This window comes from Charadrius vociferus, unplaced genomic scaffold, assembly GCF_000708025.1.
Source record: "Charadrius vociferus isolate BGI_N301 unplaced genomic scaffold, ASM70802v2 scaffold59, whole genome shotgun sequence".
NCBI lineage: Eukaryota > Metazoa > Chordata > Aves > Charadriiformes > Charadriidae > Charadrius > Charadrius vociferus.
This window is the reverse complement of record NW_009661371.1, coordinates 1,947,708-1,965,584: the sequence shown is the minus strand read 5'-3', so window position 1 is coordinate 1,965,584 and position 17,877 is coordinate 1,947,708. Positions and strand designations below refer to the sequence as shown.

Here is a 17,877-nt window from a genome sequence, read left to right as displayed (position 1 = left end):
GAAAGAGAAATTAAAAAGGCATAGCAAAGCATTCACCAAATTTGAAGGCCGCTGAAATCAGATGACAATTTGATACATCCCTAAAATACCACAACAAAATTCAAAGCAGCTCTATAATATGAGAAGGGGATATAATAGAGTAAAATTTTATACTGAGCATTAGAAAGATTTCCTTACAGGTTGAAGTCATTAAGGAAGAAGAGGGAAAAGTGACCACTGCCCATTACAAAACGTATTATATTGAACAACCCAACTCTTAAAGACTGCAATTAACAGCAATCTGATTTCTGTCTCAAAATTAAAATGAGGTAACTTAGAGTTAGCAATCTCCTCAGGTGATTTAACTGAAAATAATCACAAGGATTATATTATCTAAATTGTACAGCTAGTAGAAAATTGTATCACTCGTGCAATTTGAAAATGCTTTAAAATCTGTGAAACGGTAACTTTGATTATAAGGTTATTCTGTGAAACAGCAGCAGTAACTTTAATGTCTAGTTGAACACTTTCCATTGCCTGAGATTCTTTATCGCCTTCTTACACCAAAAGCCGTAACTTCCTGCATCTTGTTTTGCCTTTGCACTTCCCTGCACTCTGGAACAAGAGAAATGCCCCCAACCTTTTTTTATTTTTTTTTCTCCCTCTCCCTTAAAGCCTGTAAAATTCCATTCAGCTTTGACAAAGACATTAAGTCCCCAAAATTGACATCACCATTTATTCATTTATACATTGCCAGCAACAATGTGCACTGTGAGTGCAACAATGACTGATGAAGCATATAACAAAGCAGAAACTATTTAATCGAAGGTCAGGGACAAATTATTTTCAAAACACTACTGCATATTCCCCTGGGAACCCTACAAGTAGCTCAGCAATGCTATCCTCACCAACTGCCTTAAATGTTCATCCCTCCATTGCAGCAGCTCACATGTAGCTTCCACACACTTTAACACAAAAAAAAAACCAACCCCAAAAGAGAGACAGGCATGGCTGAAGTAACTAACAATTACATTTCTTTCCCTTTCCCTCTTTTCAGGATATTAGTCTCTGTGTTGCCAGCTAATGCAGTTTGCCCTAGCATTCAAGTTATGATTTGCTCCTTTGTGCCTAGTATTTAGGAACGTGCTCACTACGATTGCTTCAAGAGAGGCTCCTCAAATCGTTCAGTGCAATGCTGACTATAAGGGTATCTCAGCAGTTAAAATACCTGGCACTGCAGATCCCTCTGCTGTCAGTATCTGCCTAACCTCATTCATTTTTACAGCTGGAATCAGCTGGAATATGTCTGTTACTTGTCCTCAGGAGAGCACACAGCGAGGGATTTACAGCACAGTAACTAACCTCAGGTCTCGAGCTTGCTTATTCCCTGGCATACCATTACATCCTCGGGGAGAGATAACGCAGCTGACAAAAAATGTCACAGCCCCTCAAAATAAAATATATCTGTCCAATTTTGGGGTGTGCTGCCAACTCTGTTTATGTTCCTGGGTTTCTCTCGGCACATTTCTGAAGCTGTGGACTTTGTTAGAATAATAAGGAAAAAGAAAGATTCAGTCAGGTATCTTCCCAGGAAAAGGTCTTTGCCTGTTCCTCATCACTCTGTAATGGCATTTTGGCATTACAGCAACTGAATATGCAATGGTATTTGGGTAGCAATGTAAGAGCCTAATAAATAAAACATGATAGTTGAAGTAGAGAAAATTCAATAAAATTTCATGCATGCTTTTCATTTTTCATGCTAAGGATCAGCATATTAAGTACATTTCAGTGCCCAATTCTGCATTAAGTATTAATGTCACTCATCATTCCTCATATTCCATTAGAATTAGAAATGCCAACCAAAACCCAGCATGTCAGAGACAGTACAAACAGTAAGTCAACAGTGTAATACGGTACTTACGTATAAGGGACAATTAAGTGTCTCTAATGAAATGTTTATATCTTAAATACACAAGACAAAGTAAGTAGAAAGATAGCTGTTTTGCTAGCGTGGAACTGAAGGTAAATGGGAGCTAAAGACTACTCTTCCTAAATACGTTCTAGGGTTCAGCACATGTAGAAGTTATACGATTAATATGGTTCTAGAAAGAATGGTCCTGATATTAATTCTAACGCATGACGGTATTTCAATTTTAGGATTGTTTGTTAACTGCTCAGTTGCTGGCAGAGTAAGTATCAATAAACCCCCCACTTACATGATACAGCAGAACATGAAAAGAAATGGTCAGTGTACCTGTATTGTATTGCTTACACCTTTAAAAAGTGTGTAAGCTGCGCTTTCGCTTATCTCTGCATTCCAGATTTTAAGCCAGAGAAGTGCAGACCCTTTTGTGCAAGAACTCCCTTTAAAAATACAAAACTTACGCATTTCCTCAACGACGTCTGGATCACATTCTCTGTATTTGTCTATTTCTGCCTTTAGCTGCTCTTTTTTCTGACGAAGAGCAGCAAGTTCCTCTATTAGAGCTGCACGTTCTGCCTGAGGATTCAAAGTATGTTGGGAGATACAAAAAAATACAAAAATAAAAATCAGTAACTATTGCACAGAATGTGTTTTAAAAAATAAAAATATGTAAATTTAAAAGCTGTTTTCACTACTGCTTTCTGTCATTGAACCAGTTGAGCATTTTATGCACACGCAAAATTCTCAGTGACACTAAATGATACTGAGTACAAACTGGAAGGAAAAAAATTAAGGCCCAAATGGATAAACCAGAGAACAATCTTCTACAACCTTTGAACTCAACGTGGTTTAACAAACTCCAAACAGATCTCTTAATTTTTGGGCTTAAAGGCTAAATGATATTTAGGAGTGCTGGTCTTGTAATTACAGACAGCATTATAGAAAAACCTACCGTTCACACTTCCACAAATTGGGATGCTGTGTATGAACACTCTCTGAATTTATTTCTTTCCTTTTTCCACACTATTTAAGAGCAGTGGTCTCAAAAATAAATCCAGATATTTATGACAGGGTAGTTTTTGCTGGGAGAGTATACAATATTGACCTCAAATATTCTATTGATCAATAAGAATCTGCAGACACTGACTCAACACAAGCTCTCCCATAGCCAACTCAGCACATACTTCTAATTCAGTCTGTAGTTACAGCCAAACACTGTAACTGGCTGATATTCAACGAACTCATGCTAGGCCACTGGGTAGCCTAAAAAAGCCAGATAGCGCGAGTTTGTAAACCATCAGGTTTTTAGTCAATGGCAATTTCCACAGCAGTCCAGCAGTGTGAGGGTTTTTTTTTGTTTTGGTTTGTTTTTTTTTTTTTATTTTTCCCCAAACCTCCATATTCCTAGTGCTTTTGCCGACAGTTTGAACAGTCTAGGTTGAGAATGTTCTGAAAATGCAGATTGGAAATCAAAAGCTTCTAGATGCTGGAGCATGGAGGCCAATTGCTCAGAGATCTACATCATGATCTAGATTTCTTGGGACTGTTCCTAATGTATAATCTGGAATCAGACTGTTGGAAGCATCAGCCAAGAACAGGATTTCCAGGGCCAATAGCTTCTTGGGACTAGGGCAGGCCACGTGGTGAAGTGCAGGTCTCGAACATTCCATTTGGAAACCTGACAAGCACAACTGCGTGAGAAACCTGCCCATGATTCCCTGACTACAGTCAAACCCAGAGGGTTACTATAAAATATTTTGCATTCTAAGATTTGGCACTTTCCTACAAAATTTGATTCCACCTGAAAGTTTCTGGCCATCCCTGTTTACGCATTTATTTATTGGAGGTTTAAACCGCTTTAGACTGAGCATCTCAAAACAAATTAGCAACTTAGAATACCACATGAAGTATCTCTAAATAATGTGCTACTTCATATGTACAGTAAATATGAAGCCTAAATATTATTTTGCAGTGTTAACAGTTTCAGCACGCAAAGAGCACCAAGCTTACATGGCTGCTCAGAACAGTACTTTTGAAATCTAAATTATAAATAAGATTAAAAAAGTAAGAGCCTAACACTTAAGTTTGCAGTTACTAGATCTGGCAGTTCAGCAACCATTGGCAACTTTGGACATACCTCTGGGTAGTTTAAGTTTTAAGATATCTTTAAATCTGAAAAAGCCCAGAAGATTACCAGACTTCAGGCAGTCACACATCTTCTCAGCCTTGGAGCAGCCAGTTGTCAATATTTTACTCATTAGTGCATGACCAACTAAGGAATAATCTAATATCTGATTTTTTTCTGTCTCTTTCTCATGTCCAGTATTTAGAATTCTTAATGGATTTCCATCTACTACTTCGTATTTACAAACCGTGCATACTTGTAGCCCTATTTCCTGGTAGGAGTGCCTCCCCCCAGAGCAACTTACAGTATCTTCACGTCCAATTTTTGATTTCTCAATGCTTTTTTGTAAAGCCTCTTTCTTCTGACTGCTTTCAGCAAACTGATAAAGGAAACAAAGAACAAAATTAACCTATTTCAGTAACGTATATTAAACATATTTATAAAATGTGTATACATAGAAATATATTTAAACAAACAGGTGGACATACACTTTGAAGTATATAAATTTATATATATAGATAACTCATGTAATAAAAATAAACACAAAGTAAGTACAAAAGCACCCAAATAAAAGTCTGAGGCTCTGAATGACAGAAAAGAACTATGGGAGGCAACTTAAAGTCTAAGAAATTTTCACTCCCGTGGCACATAATCTTGTTATGTACTGCATGTTCAGCATGGGACCAAAATCCTATTTCATACCATAATCTGGCATCTCTGTGCAAAGGACTCCATGACAGGGATGCTTTGGATTAGATGATTTCCTTTCGTCCTTTTCCAGCTCTTCTTATTCAATGGAAGCAGTGACAAAAGCTATAGCAGATCCACCTGCTCAGCTGCTGACACCAGTCTTCCCAACGTCTGGTATACCATTGGCACGGCCCCAATTCCTTTTGTATACTGGTGAATACAAGCCTCTATAGCTCAAAGGCGTGTAAAGCCACAGCCCCCCTTTTGTGTGCTGCACTCACACTGCCAGACTTCATAGTTCCCTTCCTTCATGCCTGAGGCAGAGGAATCTCACAGCAGTCGAATCTCACAGGGCTGGTGTGAATACTCCCTGCACTTTCCTGTTACTCCAGGAGGAATCACTCAAGAGAGACTTCTCTCCATTACCCTGCCACCCATCTTGAACCAGGCCCTTCCAGTTTATTTGGAAGTTTTCCAGACGCACTTTGGAAACCCTCAAGCTGAGCAGGAATTATGACTCACCCCTCAGGGACAGAATACTCAGCATTAGCCAAAGCACCTTGAAATATTAAATGCGATGAATGAGAACACAAAAAAAAATTCTAACAAAATATAGTTTGGAAACTAGTTACTACATTTCAAACCAACACCAAAACAAAAAGAAAAAAAGAAAGAAACAAAAGTATGCTTTGTAAGTACTCATTCTTTGGTTTAACTTTAAGATGTTCTGAGCGACAGTCAGGTAGAAAACTAGTATATCAGACTAATTGCAAAGACAATGAAAGTGACTGTCAGAGCCCAGGTTTCATTCCACCTTCCCCTCAAAACCCTCACATGAAGCCTCCACTTCTATATTCCCTCTCTCACTGAGGATCCCACTGAATGGAAAAGCATTCCTAGACATTTCTTGCAATCCCTAGCCTCGATAATTTAATCATATCATTTATATTCTTGTGCAGTTGAAACACCAAGACCACATCATACAATGCAAACAGAGCTGTTTTGGAGCTATAATCACTTTTCAATTTCCGTTTAAGTTCACATTCGGGCTGTATTTTCAGAAATGCATATTAAATGTAAATGCATGATAAATATCAGGCAGAGCTTACTGCCAAGTCTTACAGATCAGCCATAACGGTAAAAATAAACTGTGTACTGGTGGTCCATATAGATTAGGACCCATCCCAATTGCAGCTCACCGGGTTTAGGGGTTCCTTTTATAGCCCAACTTTTAAAAATTACTTACTCTTTCTGGATAAGTATGTGTTCATGCACACGTGAATATGCACAGACATGAAGGTCTCCTTTCAAAACTAATGTTTTAGTTTTTCTTCAATTTATATAGAAATTACACTAATGGTAAGCTATATATGATCTGGGGAAAAATACGTCCAGCTGTTTACTCATTGCTTTCAGTGCAAGTAACCACAGAAGCAGTGTGGATTTCAGTATGTGGCTTGAAGTCCACCAACATCTTAATTTTGGTGTATAGTTAAATAGTACTCTTTCTGGGCTTTCCATAAAATTCATATAAGGTTAAGTGTATTAGTCCCCACATTATGCCATACTGAACAGAAGTATACAGTTCAGAAGAGGACAAGTATTTGGGTGTAGTTTGCAGTTCATGAAGCCCAGCAAAGACCAACACCAGGGCATACATCATTCAGTATCTCTGAACGAAGAATTTTTCTGGAACAAAACTCACAGAGGAAGCAGAGAAGCCAAGGATCTTATCTAGGCCCATATACCACAAGTGCAAAGAATAAGCCAATGCTTTCTGCAACAGAGAGGCCATAAAGGTGTTGCTTTCTCTGTTTTTCATGTTCATGAGGTTCTTTAGGAACATTTCTGCATTCTCTAAGATGGAAGCATAGAAGTAGCTCTCAGGGAGTTGCAATAAAACCTTGGAAGCATGTTTCCCAGTACAGCATCTTACTATTTTCTTGGTCCTCTATATTCCACAGCATTTAATCATGAAAGAGACAGTAATGACAAACACTGAGAACTACAGAAATTTCTTAGATTTGACCTACATAACATGCAAGGTTGCCATACCACGAGGTTAGAAGATTAAAAGATCTTCCTCTGTCTAAAACCAATGATGATTTTTATACAATTTTATTCAAGATTTTGCTTTCTTCTCTCACAGATTTTAATTTCTTGGGTTTGGTTTTGGATTTTGTTTTTGCCTTTTTTTTTTTTTTTCATTCTGTCTTCACAATCAAGAATTTACAAAATAAAATGAAACCACGGCTCTTTGTGTATTATTTAGCAGTCACAGTGGGTATTCCCATGACAACAAATAAAAGATGAGGATAAGGAAAGGAATAGCAGAAGGAGATGAGATACGAAAAAAAACCAAACATAAGACAAGGATGCAAACGATGAGGAACAGATGGCCAGGGTCTGTGCAAGGAATCCATGGCCATGGGAGAAGCAGGAAGGCTTGGATACAGGGGTGGGAACACAGCCGAAAATAACTATAGATGAAAGAAGGAAAGACAGTCAGCAAGAATAAAGGAGTCGGAGGAAGGATGAATACAGATGATACAATACTTAATTGAGAGGCAAGTGCAAATGCCAGATGACAGGTTATAGGGCATTAGAAGAAAATTTAAGAAGGCAGAATTTGTAAGTGTTGAGTATGTATGACAACAGAGGGTCACATCTCACCAAATACAGTGGAAGATTGTACAGTAGAAGCAGATGGAAGATTTCAATCCTTGGAGTAACCTTGGGACATTTTTCAAGGGAACTTGCAAATAATTTCTCAAGAAACATTAACGACCCTGAGAGAAGTTTGACTCCTGCCAATAGCAGTGAGATTGATCCAGAGCAAAAGCTACTTATTGTCTCCCCTCTATGTTTCTTAAGAGAGATGTCTGGTCTGGCACATGAATGACCTTCTGCCACATGTGTAACTGACCAGGTGTGGAAAACAAGTACAGAAAGAGATATTCTACCATACTAGGAAGTTTTGCGTCTGTCTGACTGCTCTGAATCAACACATGATTAAGCAAGATGCAAGAAAGCTGGAAAAATGTCATCTAGGGGGAAGCTGTTCGAAGGAGGAGGGGAGACTAAATAATTAAAAAGTAAAAAAAAAAAAATTATCCACAAAAGCATTTTCAGTGTTTGCAAAACATGGTGAGAGGCTGCAAGAAGACAGATTAATGAAGTAACTAGCATCTATAACACAGGAGAGCTGGGAAACAGTTCCTTTAATTTTACAGACCACTGCGGTCAATTAACTGACCACTGGCCTAGCTTCGACACTAATTCAATTCAAAGTCCCCCAAAGGGATGTTCTTTCGTACTTTGCAAAGGTCTCACAATGTTTAGCTATACATTTGTGCAGCAGTTTGCATGTGCTAATTGCCTCTTGCTGATGATAACCATCAGTTCCATCACAGAACTTGGGATTTGTATCAAATGATACAGATTAGATGTACACAAGTAATTCATAATACACTATGCAGACACTAGGGTTCCACTTTGGCAAGTCGGTGATGTACATTTGGAAGAGGAATGTTTAACCCTGACACACAACAGCAGCAGGTTTCTGTGCTCTTCCTACTCAAAACCCGCCTGATCCTGTCCTAGCTCTACACAACTGGATTTTTATTCTCCAGCAAAAGTTTTTGTAGGTCGTATTCCTTCTGGTTCCTCGTTCTTAACCACTCTAACCACCAATATCCCACCAAACATGTAGCTTGTCTCCCTAGCATATTAAAACATCTACAAATCTGGTGTAAGCCATGCAAACACAAACCCTAGAGTATGTACACTGGACAAGAATCAAACCCAGGTCTCATATGCTAACCACCAATAGCATTCACAGCTGTTAGCCCACTGTCATTATGGTCTTAAAGAGGAATACCATATGCTCAGTTTTCTGTCAGCCAAAACACTCAACCAAAAGTGGTATTAAAAACTACTGCTATCGTGAGCACCACTCACTGTGGCACTACAGAAGAATTCAATACATCCATTTTTTAATTGTTTATGACTTTGCAAAGTTATTTACTTTGGGTTTGAAGCTCACTATGCTTTGTTTCAGGCCAGAGGCAAGGGGTTGTTTGCTTTTAGCTTAAACAAAAGCAGTTCAAGAGTTTTAGGGTGATGTTTGCAGTAGATGGGTGTATTTATTTCCTATGTTAAACCTAACCCACCACTAAAAAACTTAAATGGAATTGACAGAAGGCATGGAGAGAAAGTACTTCAAAGCATTCCTCTAGATTTTAAAGAAAGATAAAAAAATTTGAAGCCAGCAAGCAAATAATAGAGAGTAAAAATGCAAAGATTAACAGCCAAAAAACCAATCTGAAAATATTGAAAACAGACCTGTTGTGTTAAAAGAAAGGCATAGAACATTACTAAAAGAAACTGCTCAGCAATCACTGTTGACTAAAACATGGGGGGGGGGGGGGCACATCAATACGCAGAATTGCTTTCTAAAGTACTACAAAAGGTAAGCATGCAACTACTTCTTTTACATAGACAGTCACAAATACATACTTGCCAGTGCCTCCAAATACTCAGAAGTAAACTTTTAAGTTAGCTAATTATGCTCGCAGCAGAGTACTACCGTGAACTGCAGTATTGTCACTTCTGCCCTGCTCCCAGGATACCTGTGTATCACTTGTGAAATGCCATTTTGCATATAACCCATCCAGTGAACTGAACTACAGTAGGAGCAGGTCCCAGCTTCACTGGGACTTTAGTCGGGGATGTGATGTACTCTTAGTAAAGTACAGACAGCAAACACATACTTGTTATGAAAATACGATTAAAATATCTTTTTTTTTTCTTTTAACATTTGTGAAAGTAGGAGAAAAGAAGTACGCAACATCTTACCCCAAGTCATTACACGTCACTCCACATTTGCTGAGACTTAGAAGGAGCACAAGAGAAGCAACTGAGAGACTGCAATGGTTAAAGAAATACAGGTAAGAACAAGAGCAGAGATTAAAGCACTACAGGGTAAGAATTTTTAACTCAGAAATTGAAGAACAGACAACAAGATTTTTTTCAGCAAGAGAACACCATATAATGGATAGGAAACAGAATGTAGATAAAGAAGAGACAGAGTTAGAGCCCACCATATTTCTGTACTCTCAAGATTTTTTTTTTCTTAAATACTGCATTATAGGTATACTGGAGAAATGTTCAAGACAGGAACTCTCTTCTCTTCATGCATGCTACAAATTTTACCATAAAAAGATTAACTCATTTTTCATGCAATCTTTGAAAAAGTCAGTTCAAAAACTTGGGAGAAGGCAGGGAATAAATATAGTTTTCTGGAGAAAAAGGAGACCCAAACCAAGTTGTATTCGCTATTCAAAATGAAGGGCTGGTGCACTGATTCTTTTAAGTGAATAATACTTGTTCCAAAATGTCATGCTATTAATTCTGCCAGTGTGCAAGTTCTGTGTTTCTAAAGAAGTACTGAAGAGGTAATGAGGGGGTATTTTTTAGTTTTGGTTTGTAACTTATGTCAGTGTTAAACAAAAAGTATCAGACACTCAAGTAAGTGAAGGTTTTTTTTTCAGGGAACTACCTGAACAGATATCTGACTCTGCATACAACTGCCTGACAAAGCACTATAAAGATTCTCCAAAAAAAATATTCTGAAGTTAGATCTCTGCACTCATAAGTAGTATTTATATGTTTTGCTAGAGTATTCATGTGGGTCATACTGACTTACTTGCCCCTCCCAGAAACACAATCCATTTTGTGTTTCAAGATTAAATTTAGCCCTATAATCCTGATTTATTTAGCATGCTAACACATAAGAGAAAGACTGAAATATCACATGGTAAATTAGGCATGACTCTATTCTCAGGTCATGGTAAGTATGAGATGAGTCCTTCTTCCTGCAATTGCTTTTGGATAAAGAAAACAGAATGTGCGCAGTATCCAGAAGAAACAAATGAGGAATCCCCCCTCCACTGGAACCTTCAGCCATCCATGTACAAACCTGATACTGCTAGTTGAAGTTATTTTAAAGATTATTACTATAGTGGTTTACTGTACCACTGTACCACTCTACATTAAAAGTAGCTTTTAATTCAATTATTTTCCTTCTTTCTAGATTTGCCATAATAGTTAAGTTAAAGTTTACTTAGAGAAGATGTCTTGCCGTGAGCTTTTGTTTTTTGCTTCATTCATTTGCAACACCATTTGGTAAGTACTAGTTATGCAACAGAAAATAACCACTCCAGGCCAATCTCCTTAATAGACAAAAGGTGAAAGAAACAGTTGTGTAGCCTGAATGAAAGAACTGAATTTCTCTGGCTGCTTTCAGAGTTGGCATAATTGGCACGACCTGAGGGACAGATGGCTGTCTACTCAGATACAAATACTAAGTATGCCCAATCAACCTACCAAAAAAAAAAAAAAAAAAAAGCCTGAAACGCCTTATTCTTCAACCCCGTTTCAAAAACGCAAGCAGTCTAATAGGGAAAGCTTAAAGAGCCAAAAGGCATCTGCATGACTGACAGAACTATAGAAAATTTTAATACCTGGACACGAAGGGTGCTTGTTACTGCATATTAGCATATCTACTAAACCTCTGAAGTCCAAGGTGATAGCTAACAGGTCTGTTCAAGGATGAAAGAACACTGAAAAATATTTTCTCTTGGAAAGAAAGGGAGAGAAAGAAAAAAAGTTCTAATTTTTCCCTGAAGGACTTTTAAAGATTGCTATCCTAACTAGCTGGGCCGTACAGTGACAATGCCTTCAGGGACTAAGCACAGACAGTCCCCAAGTTAAAACACAATATTCATCTGATATTCTCTGAGCTCAAGTCCTGCCTAAAGACTACAAAAAACAAATCAAAACTTTATTCCAGACTTTAAAAAAAGCCCAAATTCTACAATGAGATATTATCAGTAAAATAAAAAGCCTCAGTAAAATACATCTATCAAATTTCAGAGTTTTGACAGCACTCTTACATAGTCACTCTTTATGCCAGTTTCATCATTTCTAAGTAATGCTTAGACAGATAACCAAGTCATCTCAAATTCCTGATGCAAAGAATAGTCTTTGATGGACCTACCATGTGTTCAACAATAATGAGCTGTTTGACTATGACGGAAAAGACCTTTCCTCTAAAGTCTTCCTGCTTCAAACTAACTTCAGACATTTCGCTTTTGCGCTGTTTCTTTTTTTAATTATTCCATTCCTTTCAGAAGAGAAAATTGCCATGAAGTGAGACTTACATAATTACATACTAGTATTTTACTCCTGCCTGCACGCTAATTTTCTAAAATAAAATATCCTATATTAGTTGAATGACAAGATTTTAAGGTGAAAGTCAAAGTTCAACTTAAATAAGACTACAACTCACCGTCTCCATCAAGTTTAGCTTTGAAAGTGGTATTGCCTCCGCCCTATCCCCAGGCTGGAAGCTCCTGGCCTTGCAGCAGAAGCACACTTACAGGTTTGCTAGACAGCGCAGAACATCTAAGCCTTTACACTTTCCCAGGATGCTGGGTTCCTAGGGATATGCTGAACTGTCACTCACAGCTGCTATGCCTCCTGTGGGGCACGGGGAGACGTGCAGGGCATAGGGCTGCATCTGTGCCAGGTTTGACTGGGCTTCTGGAGCGACAGCCCCGTGTTTATTCCCAGTTTCTTTGCATTTCTGATTAACAATTTCATCGCAATGTCCACAACGGTGCCAGCAGCCAGTATGCAAGTCTCTTCAAAAAGGAAAGGTAAACCACATGATGGTATTTCATAAAAAATTCAGTTTCAGAGAAAACACTGTTAGAGAAAGCTGGTATTTTTTGCTGCATTATATCAGAATGAGTACATAGCGTACACTTCTGGGGCACAGCAACAATATATCCTTTTTAATATAGTAGGATTCTTCCTTCAAACCTACTTTATAATCTTTACAGTTACTACAGAGCCAGCTTTTTAAAAAAATTGCTCTTAAACCATGCCAATTTTAGTTTATGCTCATGAAGAAGGCAGGAAAGGAAAACTTACACTTCACAGATGCCATCAATCTAGTTACATATTAACAGCTAGTAAAAGGAAAAGCATGAAATTCAACTAATGAACACCAAATTATGAGGTTGCTTAATTCTAACAGAAGCCTCCAGAGCACTGTATTTTTAGAAGTCTGCCATGACAGCAGTAACTAAGCATACCCTCCAGGGCTTTGTAGCATGCCATTAAACATAATTCCAGAAGGCTCTAATAAGTTACAGCATTAGAAGAGTATTCTCTGCTGGACATTTTAGGACGTACTAAATTCAGAATCATTTCAAGACATCAACATTTTTCAAGTGCAAGATGCAAAGAGGTAACAAAACCCCTGGATTGCTTCAAATAAAACTTTATTAGCATCTTCCAGGCGACTGATCCAGGGAATAAACTTAACAGGATCAACAAACAAATGAGCATAGATACAATCAACATATTCTCCGTGTTTAAATGATGCAAATTCTCAGCCTCTTGCTTTTGGGATACTTCTTACTGCCACAGCTCCCACTGGATGGTATGAAGCCTGCTAGTCACACCATACCAGCTTCACAGTTGGCCATTTCTTTATGTGTCTAGTCCTTTATTTCAAAGAAAACATACAGGTCAGTGAAAGCCTGCAGGCTGAAAATAGGGAGGCGTCACTAATTGCCTCTGTTGGGAAAGTCATCACTATACAAGAGAGAAAAAAAAAGTGAGCCAGAAGGGAATGAAATCACCCAGCAGACTGGGGCTGCAGATTATCAAAATGGCCAGGCCAATCCAAGAAGAATAAATAAATAAAGTAGAAAGCTAAATGAGATGCCCTCAAATATAAGGGAAAAAGGGAGGCCCAGCATGGATATGGGAAGACTGCTGTAACTGCTTAATCAATGCATTGGGATCCTGCCTATGTATTATAAAGGGCATTAAAAGAGAGAACTCTTCAGCAATTAGATTTTTATTTTTCCTGGAAAGGGACAATCTATTACGTTTTCTGCATCCTAATAAAATTAAATTCTAAGCATATGTATTAGAGAAAAATGTCTAAATAAATAATTCCTAATACAAGTCACATGTATTAGTTGCAAAAGTACTGATGTACTTCTCTGGGTTTAGAGGACAATTCTGTAACTACGCTATCTGTTCCCTAACACTCATAAAATGCATACTAAAGAGATAGCTGTAAGCTTTTCTAAAAGGCATTTCAGCAAAGCTTAAGATCATGATAAACTTTAAGACACTATGCATACAAATTCTTTATGTTCAATAAATGAAAAGAGTATTTTTAAAAACATACTGAATACTGAATTACTACAGCTATTCAGTTGCTCATAATGTGAAAATCTTGCACCCAAAAAATAAACTGTTCTATCAAAACCATTAGGCCACGGATTCCAAAGGTGTTGCACATGTACCTCTAGGGATAGCCCATCACTACCATGAGGAAAAAAAAACAGGGAGACCCTGCATTCAAAACCATTGACAGAGCCTGAAATTTTAAATAGAGCTGAGCTCTGTTAAGGGCTGATACACCGTCTACTGAGGACACTTCTACAAAGCAATGCAAAAACCTTGCTTCACAGTACTAGGTCCCACTGGCACTCCCGGGCTGATTCAAAGCGCCAGGCAGAGGATGCATCTTGTCCAGCACCTTCAGCAATGTCACCCAACTCCAAGCACCATCAGGCCTGTTACCCCTCACTGAACATCTGTCATTGCCACAGATTTGTACCTCTGTTCAGGATTGATTACTTTAAGCCAGCCACCTCTAAGCACTTGTACCTACCTGCAGTCCAGAATCAATCTCCAAACTCCATGGAAATACCCTGACAATTGAGTGAGTCAATTGGATCAAGGAGGAGGCTGCTCAGACTGAAACAAAGTGGACAGCAGAAGCTTCTTGTGCTTCAGTCAGTGCTCCCAAGCAGTCTCTATTCAGCAACTTTCATTCAGTAATCCAGTCACAGTATTTGAGAAGGAAAAATCTACCTGTCTAAAAGGATAGAAGTAAACCAAGCTGCATCTTGAAAGAACTTTCTGATGGTTACAACTCAAAATTCTCTGTGTGCATTCTGAACAAATAAAGTTCTCTCCTTTTAGTTATGTTGTCAAACATCTCCAGGAGGCTACAAGCCAGATTACTCACCAATATGATTATTTTTTTCCATTAACTATTTTCAAACAATGTGCATTCCTAACAAAAGCATTTCCTAATGTAGCACTCCCCGAGTCTTTTTTTTTTTTTTTTAATAAAATAAATCCTTTCTCTTGTCATATTTCAATGTTCATAAGTCCAAACAATTGGGTACATGTGAAGTCACTCTATTTCGACAAGTTCATTCCTGGGCTGGTGTTTTTTTTAAAAACTAGCTGCCAAAGGAGAGTTAGGATGTAGTGACTTCTAAATTCTTCCCTGGTTCAATACATGAGTCATGGGAAGTGAAAATTCCTCCTCTTACCAGCCCTTGGGCAGGGATTTAAGGAATGAAGCATCAACTAATCCATTCCATCTTAACTAACACTGGCCCAATGCAATGCTTAGTGGGAGAAAAAAATTGCCAGAAACTCTCCCCAACTTTCTGTTGCTCACATGTATCTTGAAGTGAGCACAGGGAACAGCATAAAAACTCCATCCTGTATCCTGCTCTAAAAAGATTCTGTTTAATCTTTGTTGCAGTACAAGTGACACCATCCTGCTCTCAGTCTCAGGAGGTACTGCAGCTATAATACTGTTTGCTTTTAAACTTTCCCTTGCAAAGCCTAAGAACACAAAAGAATAACCCACAAGAAAGCAACGTCATGAGAAATAAGGTGTGACAATTAACAATAGAACAGTGAAATGAACAGTTTTGAACTGAACATTGAAATGAACTGTCACAAAACCAGACTGGGGAAGGGAAGTAAACTGGTGGTTTCCCCAAGCTACTGATTACAGTGCTCACAGTACTGTCAATAGTTACACTGACAACTGCAAGATCTTTGAAGAACTTGGTGTTTCAGGTCCCTATCTGTTAAAAATATTACATAAAGCTGTGGCAAACCTCTATGACCTTACAGTTCCAGCATATATCCCCATTATACTGACATTTCAATGTCACCAAGGATCGCTGAAATTGCTCTTGCCTCCCTTAAGCCCTGTAGTGTCAGTACTAAACCCGCCCTGTGCAACTCCAGCCGAAATCTCACCGGCCACACTGGCTATGGCAAACGATGTGCTGGAGAGATGGGACACTCCTTATGGCTTCTGAGGGTTGTTGTCTGCAGACTCCTCAGCCCTCGAGTGAAAAAGGCCTCACTATTACTAGTTACTTTAATTAATACTTAATTCAAGCCACAATAAAGCAAAATGCAAACAACAATTAATTCACCTTATCTAAAACAGAGAGTACAACTGCAAGTGTTTTACCAAAGACATAGATGAAAAAACGAAAGAAAATCTAAGCTGAAGCTGTTTATACTAAGGTTACATCAAAAAGGTTTCTATTTTCCTCACTCACTGATCCGCCATTTCCTACCTGATAAAACTGTTGTCAAGGTTTTGGTTGCATATGTGCCTTCTCATCTTCAGCAGGCACACACATATATATATATCCTTCACATTCATATACCTTCTGTAGCAACACATATATCGGAACAATGCAAAAACAAAACATCCAAGGGGCTAATTGTATGAAACATATTAGCAGCTCTTGCCTGAGATTGAACATGACGGTGATTAACATGCTGGAGTTGCTCATCTCCAGCCTCCGCATTTTATGCCTGCTATAAAATCAACAAAAGGCAGCAAAATCATCAATAAATTATGATATTTCTGCTTACACTGCATAGGTCTAATTCTTCCTTAGTTTAATAAAAACCCTAAGCTTCCAGTATTGTTATGCCAAAAATAAACATCTCATTTTGTCAAAATATAACTGATTGTAGGTAATTTAAAACTGCAGAACCTGACTGCTAGAAAAATATTGACAAAGAGTAAAACCACATCCTCTCACCTTTTCTTACAGAAGGGAAAAAAAAACCAAAACCCTCATCCTCTCAGTAAAGCTTCCACAGTTCTCCTGACAAGGGTGAAGTTGCATTAAAATTTCTCCACTTATAAACCTTGTTAAAACAATACTTCTCAATACTTGCTCTAATTTCACTATTTCATAGCTGTACTGATATGACTATAAACGCATCTAACCAAAATGCAACTTCCAACATCTTTTACTAGTGGTCTAATCCACAGCTGCATGACCATAAACAAGAGGTGAAGAATAAGCATCTGGCAGAAGGCATAAACCTTTAAGAGCCGCCCTGTCACTGCAAAATAAATCAGTACAAAATCCATAGGGACCTACTTAGCAATTCTTACTCTGTGAGCTATCGTAGAAAAAAATTGCAGCAGATGCTACACAAACTAAATATATTCGCTGTCGTTGCTTTTCAGAAAAAAAAAGGAATTCATCCAAACAGTAACCCTTGGTTAGAGAGCAGCACCAAGATCCTAATCCTAATCAGATCAGCACAAGATTTACCGTACATGTCAGTTCAGGAGTCAGTGCCCCTCTCCAAACATCTGCCCCCACAAAAGCAAGTTGAAAGATGGGGGTGAGGGGGGAAGCTATGTCAACAGAAACTTTATTTCAAGCATTGTTTTTAATTGCCATCTCTCTGCACAAGGGGATCACACTGATGACATAGTAAATCCTTCCTAAGAAAAAAATCTAGGCTATACACAACCACTGTGAGGTGTAACTTTAAACATCCAGACAAAACTGGCTGGCTCTTCATCATAAATACTGAGTCAGACTTCTTTGCTACTGAGTCTCCAAGCTGGGGTGTGGCTCAATAATCACTAAAGAAATCTGAAACAAAAATTCTGTTTCAAGAACAGTTCCTAGACCAGCCTCCCCTGGATCACAAGCTCTGTAAGATGCAGAGAGCTATGAGCAACTTTGCTAAAACATTATGAAGTACCAACATATGCAGGCAAAAGGTCCTGCGGCAGGCCCAACTTGTCAAACCTAAGCCTCAGCTCTATGAATTAATAGGAAAATTTGCATCACGGAGAAGCTTGTTCTGTTCCTCCACGTTATTTACAAATGTCTCAGTTCAGCGTCTGGGATCACTCCTTTCCCTTCACTATTACCCATGCCCTCGGCAAACAAAGATACTGCCTCCTGGTAAAAAGCCCTAATTG

At 38.4% G+C, this 17,877-nt stretch overlaps 1 protein-coding gene across 2 annotated transcripts in view; it reads right to left on the bottom strand.

Annotated features, from left to right (window-relative positions):
• MND1 (meiotic nuclear divisions 1 homolog (S. cerevisiae)) overlaps positions 1-17,877 on the bottom strand; it is a 39,449-nt gene that overhangs the window by 15,392 nt on the left and 6,180 nt on the right. For both annotated transcript variants that reach the window (XM_009893692.1, XM_009893691.1), the window contains exons 4-5: positions 4,333-4,407; positions 2,365-2,479 (exon numbers count right to left, since the gene is read on the bottom strand). In XM_009893692.1, coding sequence (XP_009891994.1) covers positions 2,365-2,479; positions 4,333-4,407 — 190 coding nt within the window. The remainder of the gene's footprint in view (positions 1-2,364; positions 2,480-4,332; positions 4,408-17,877) is intronic.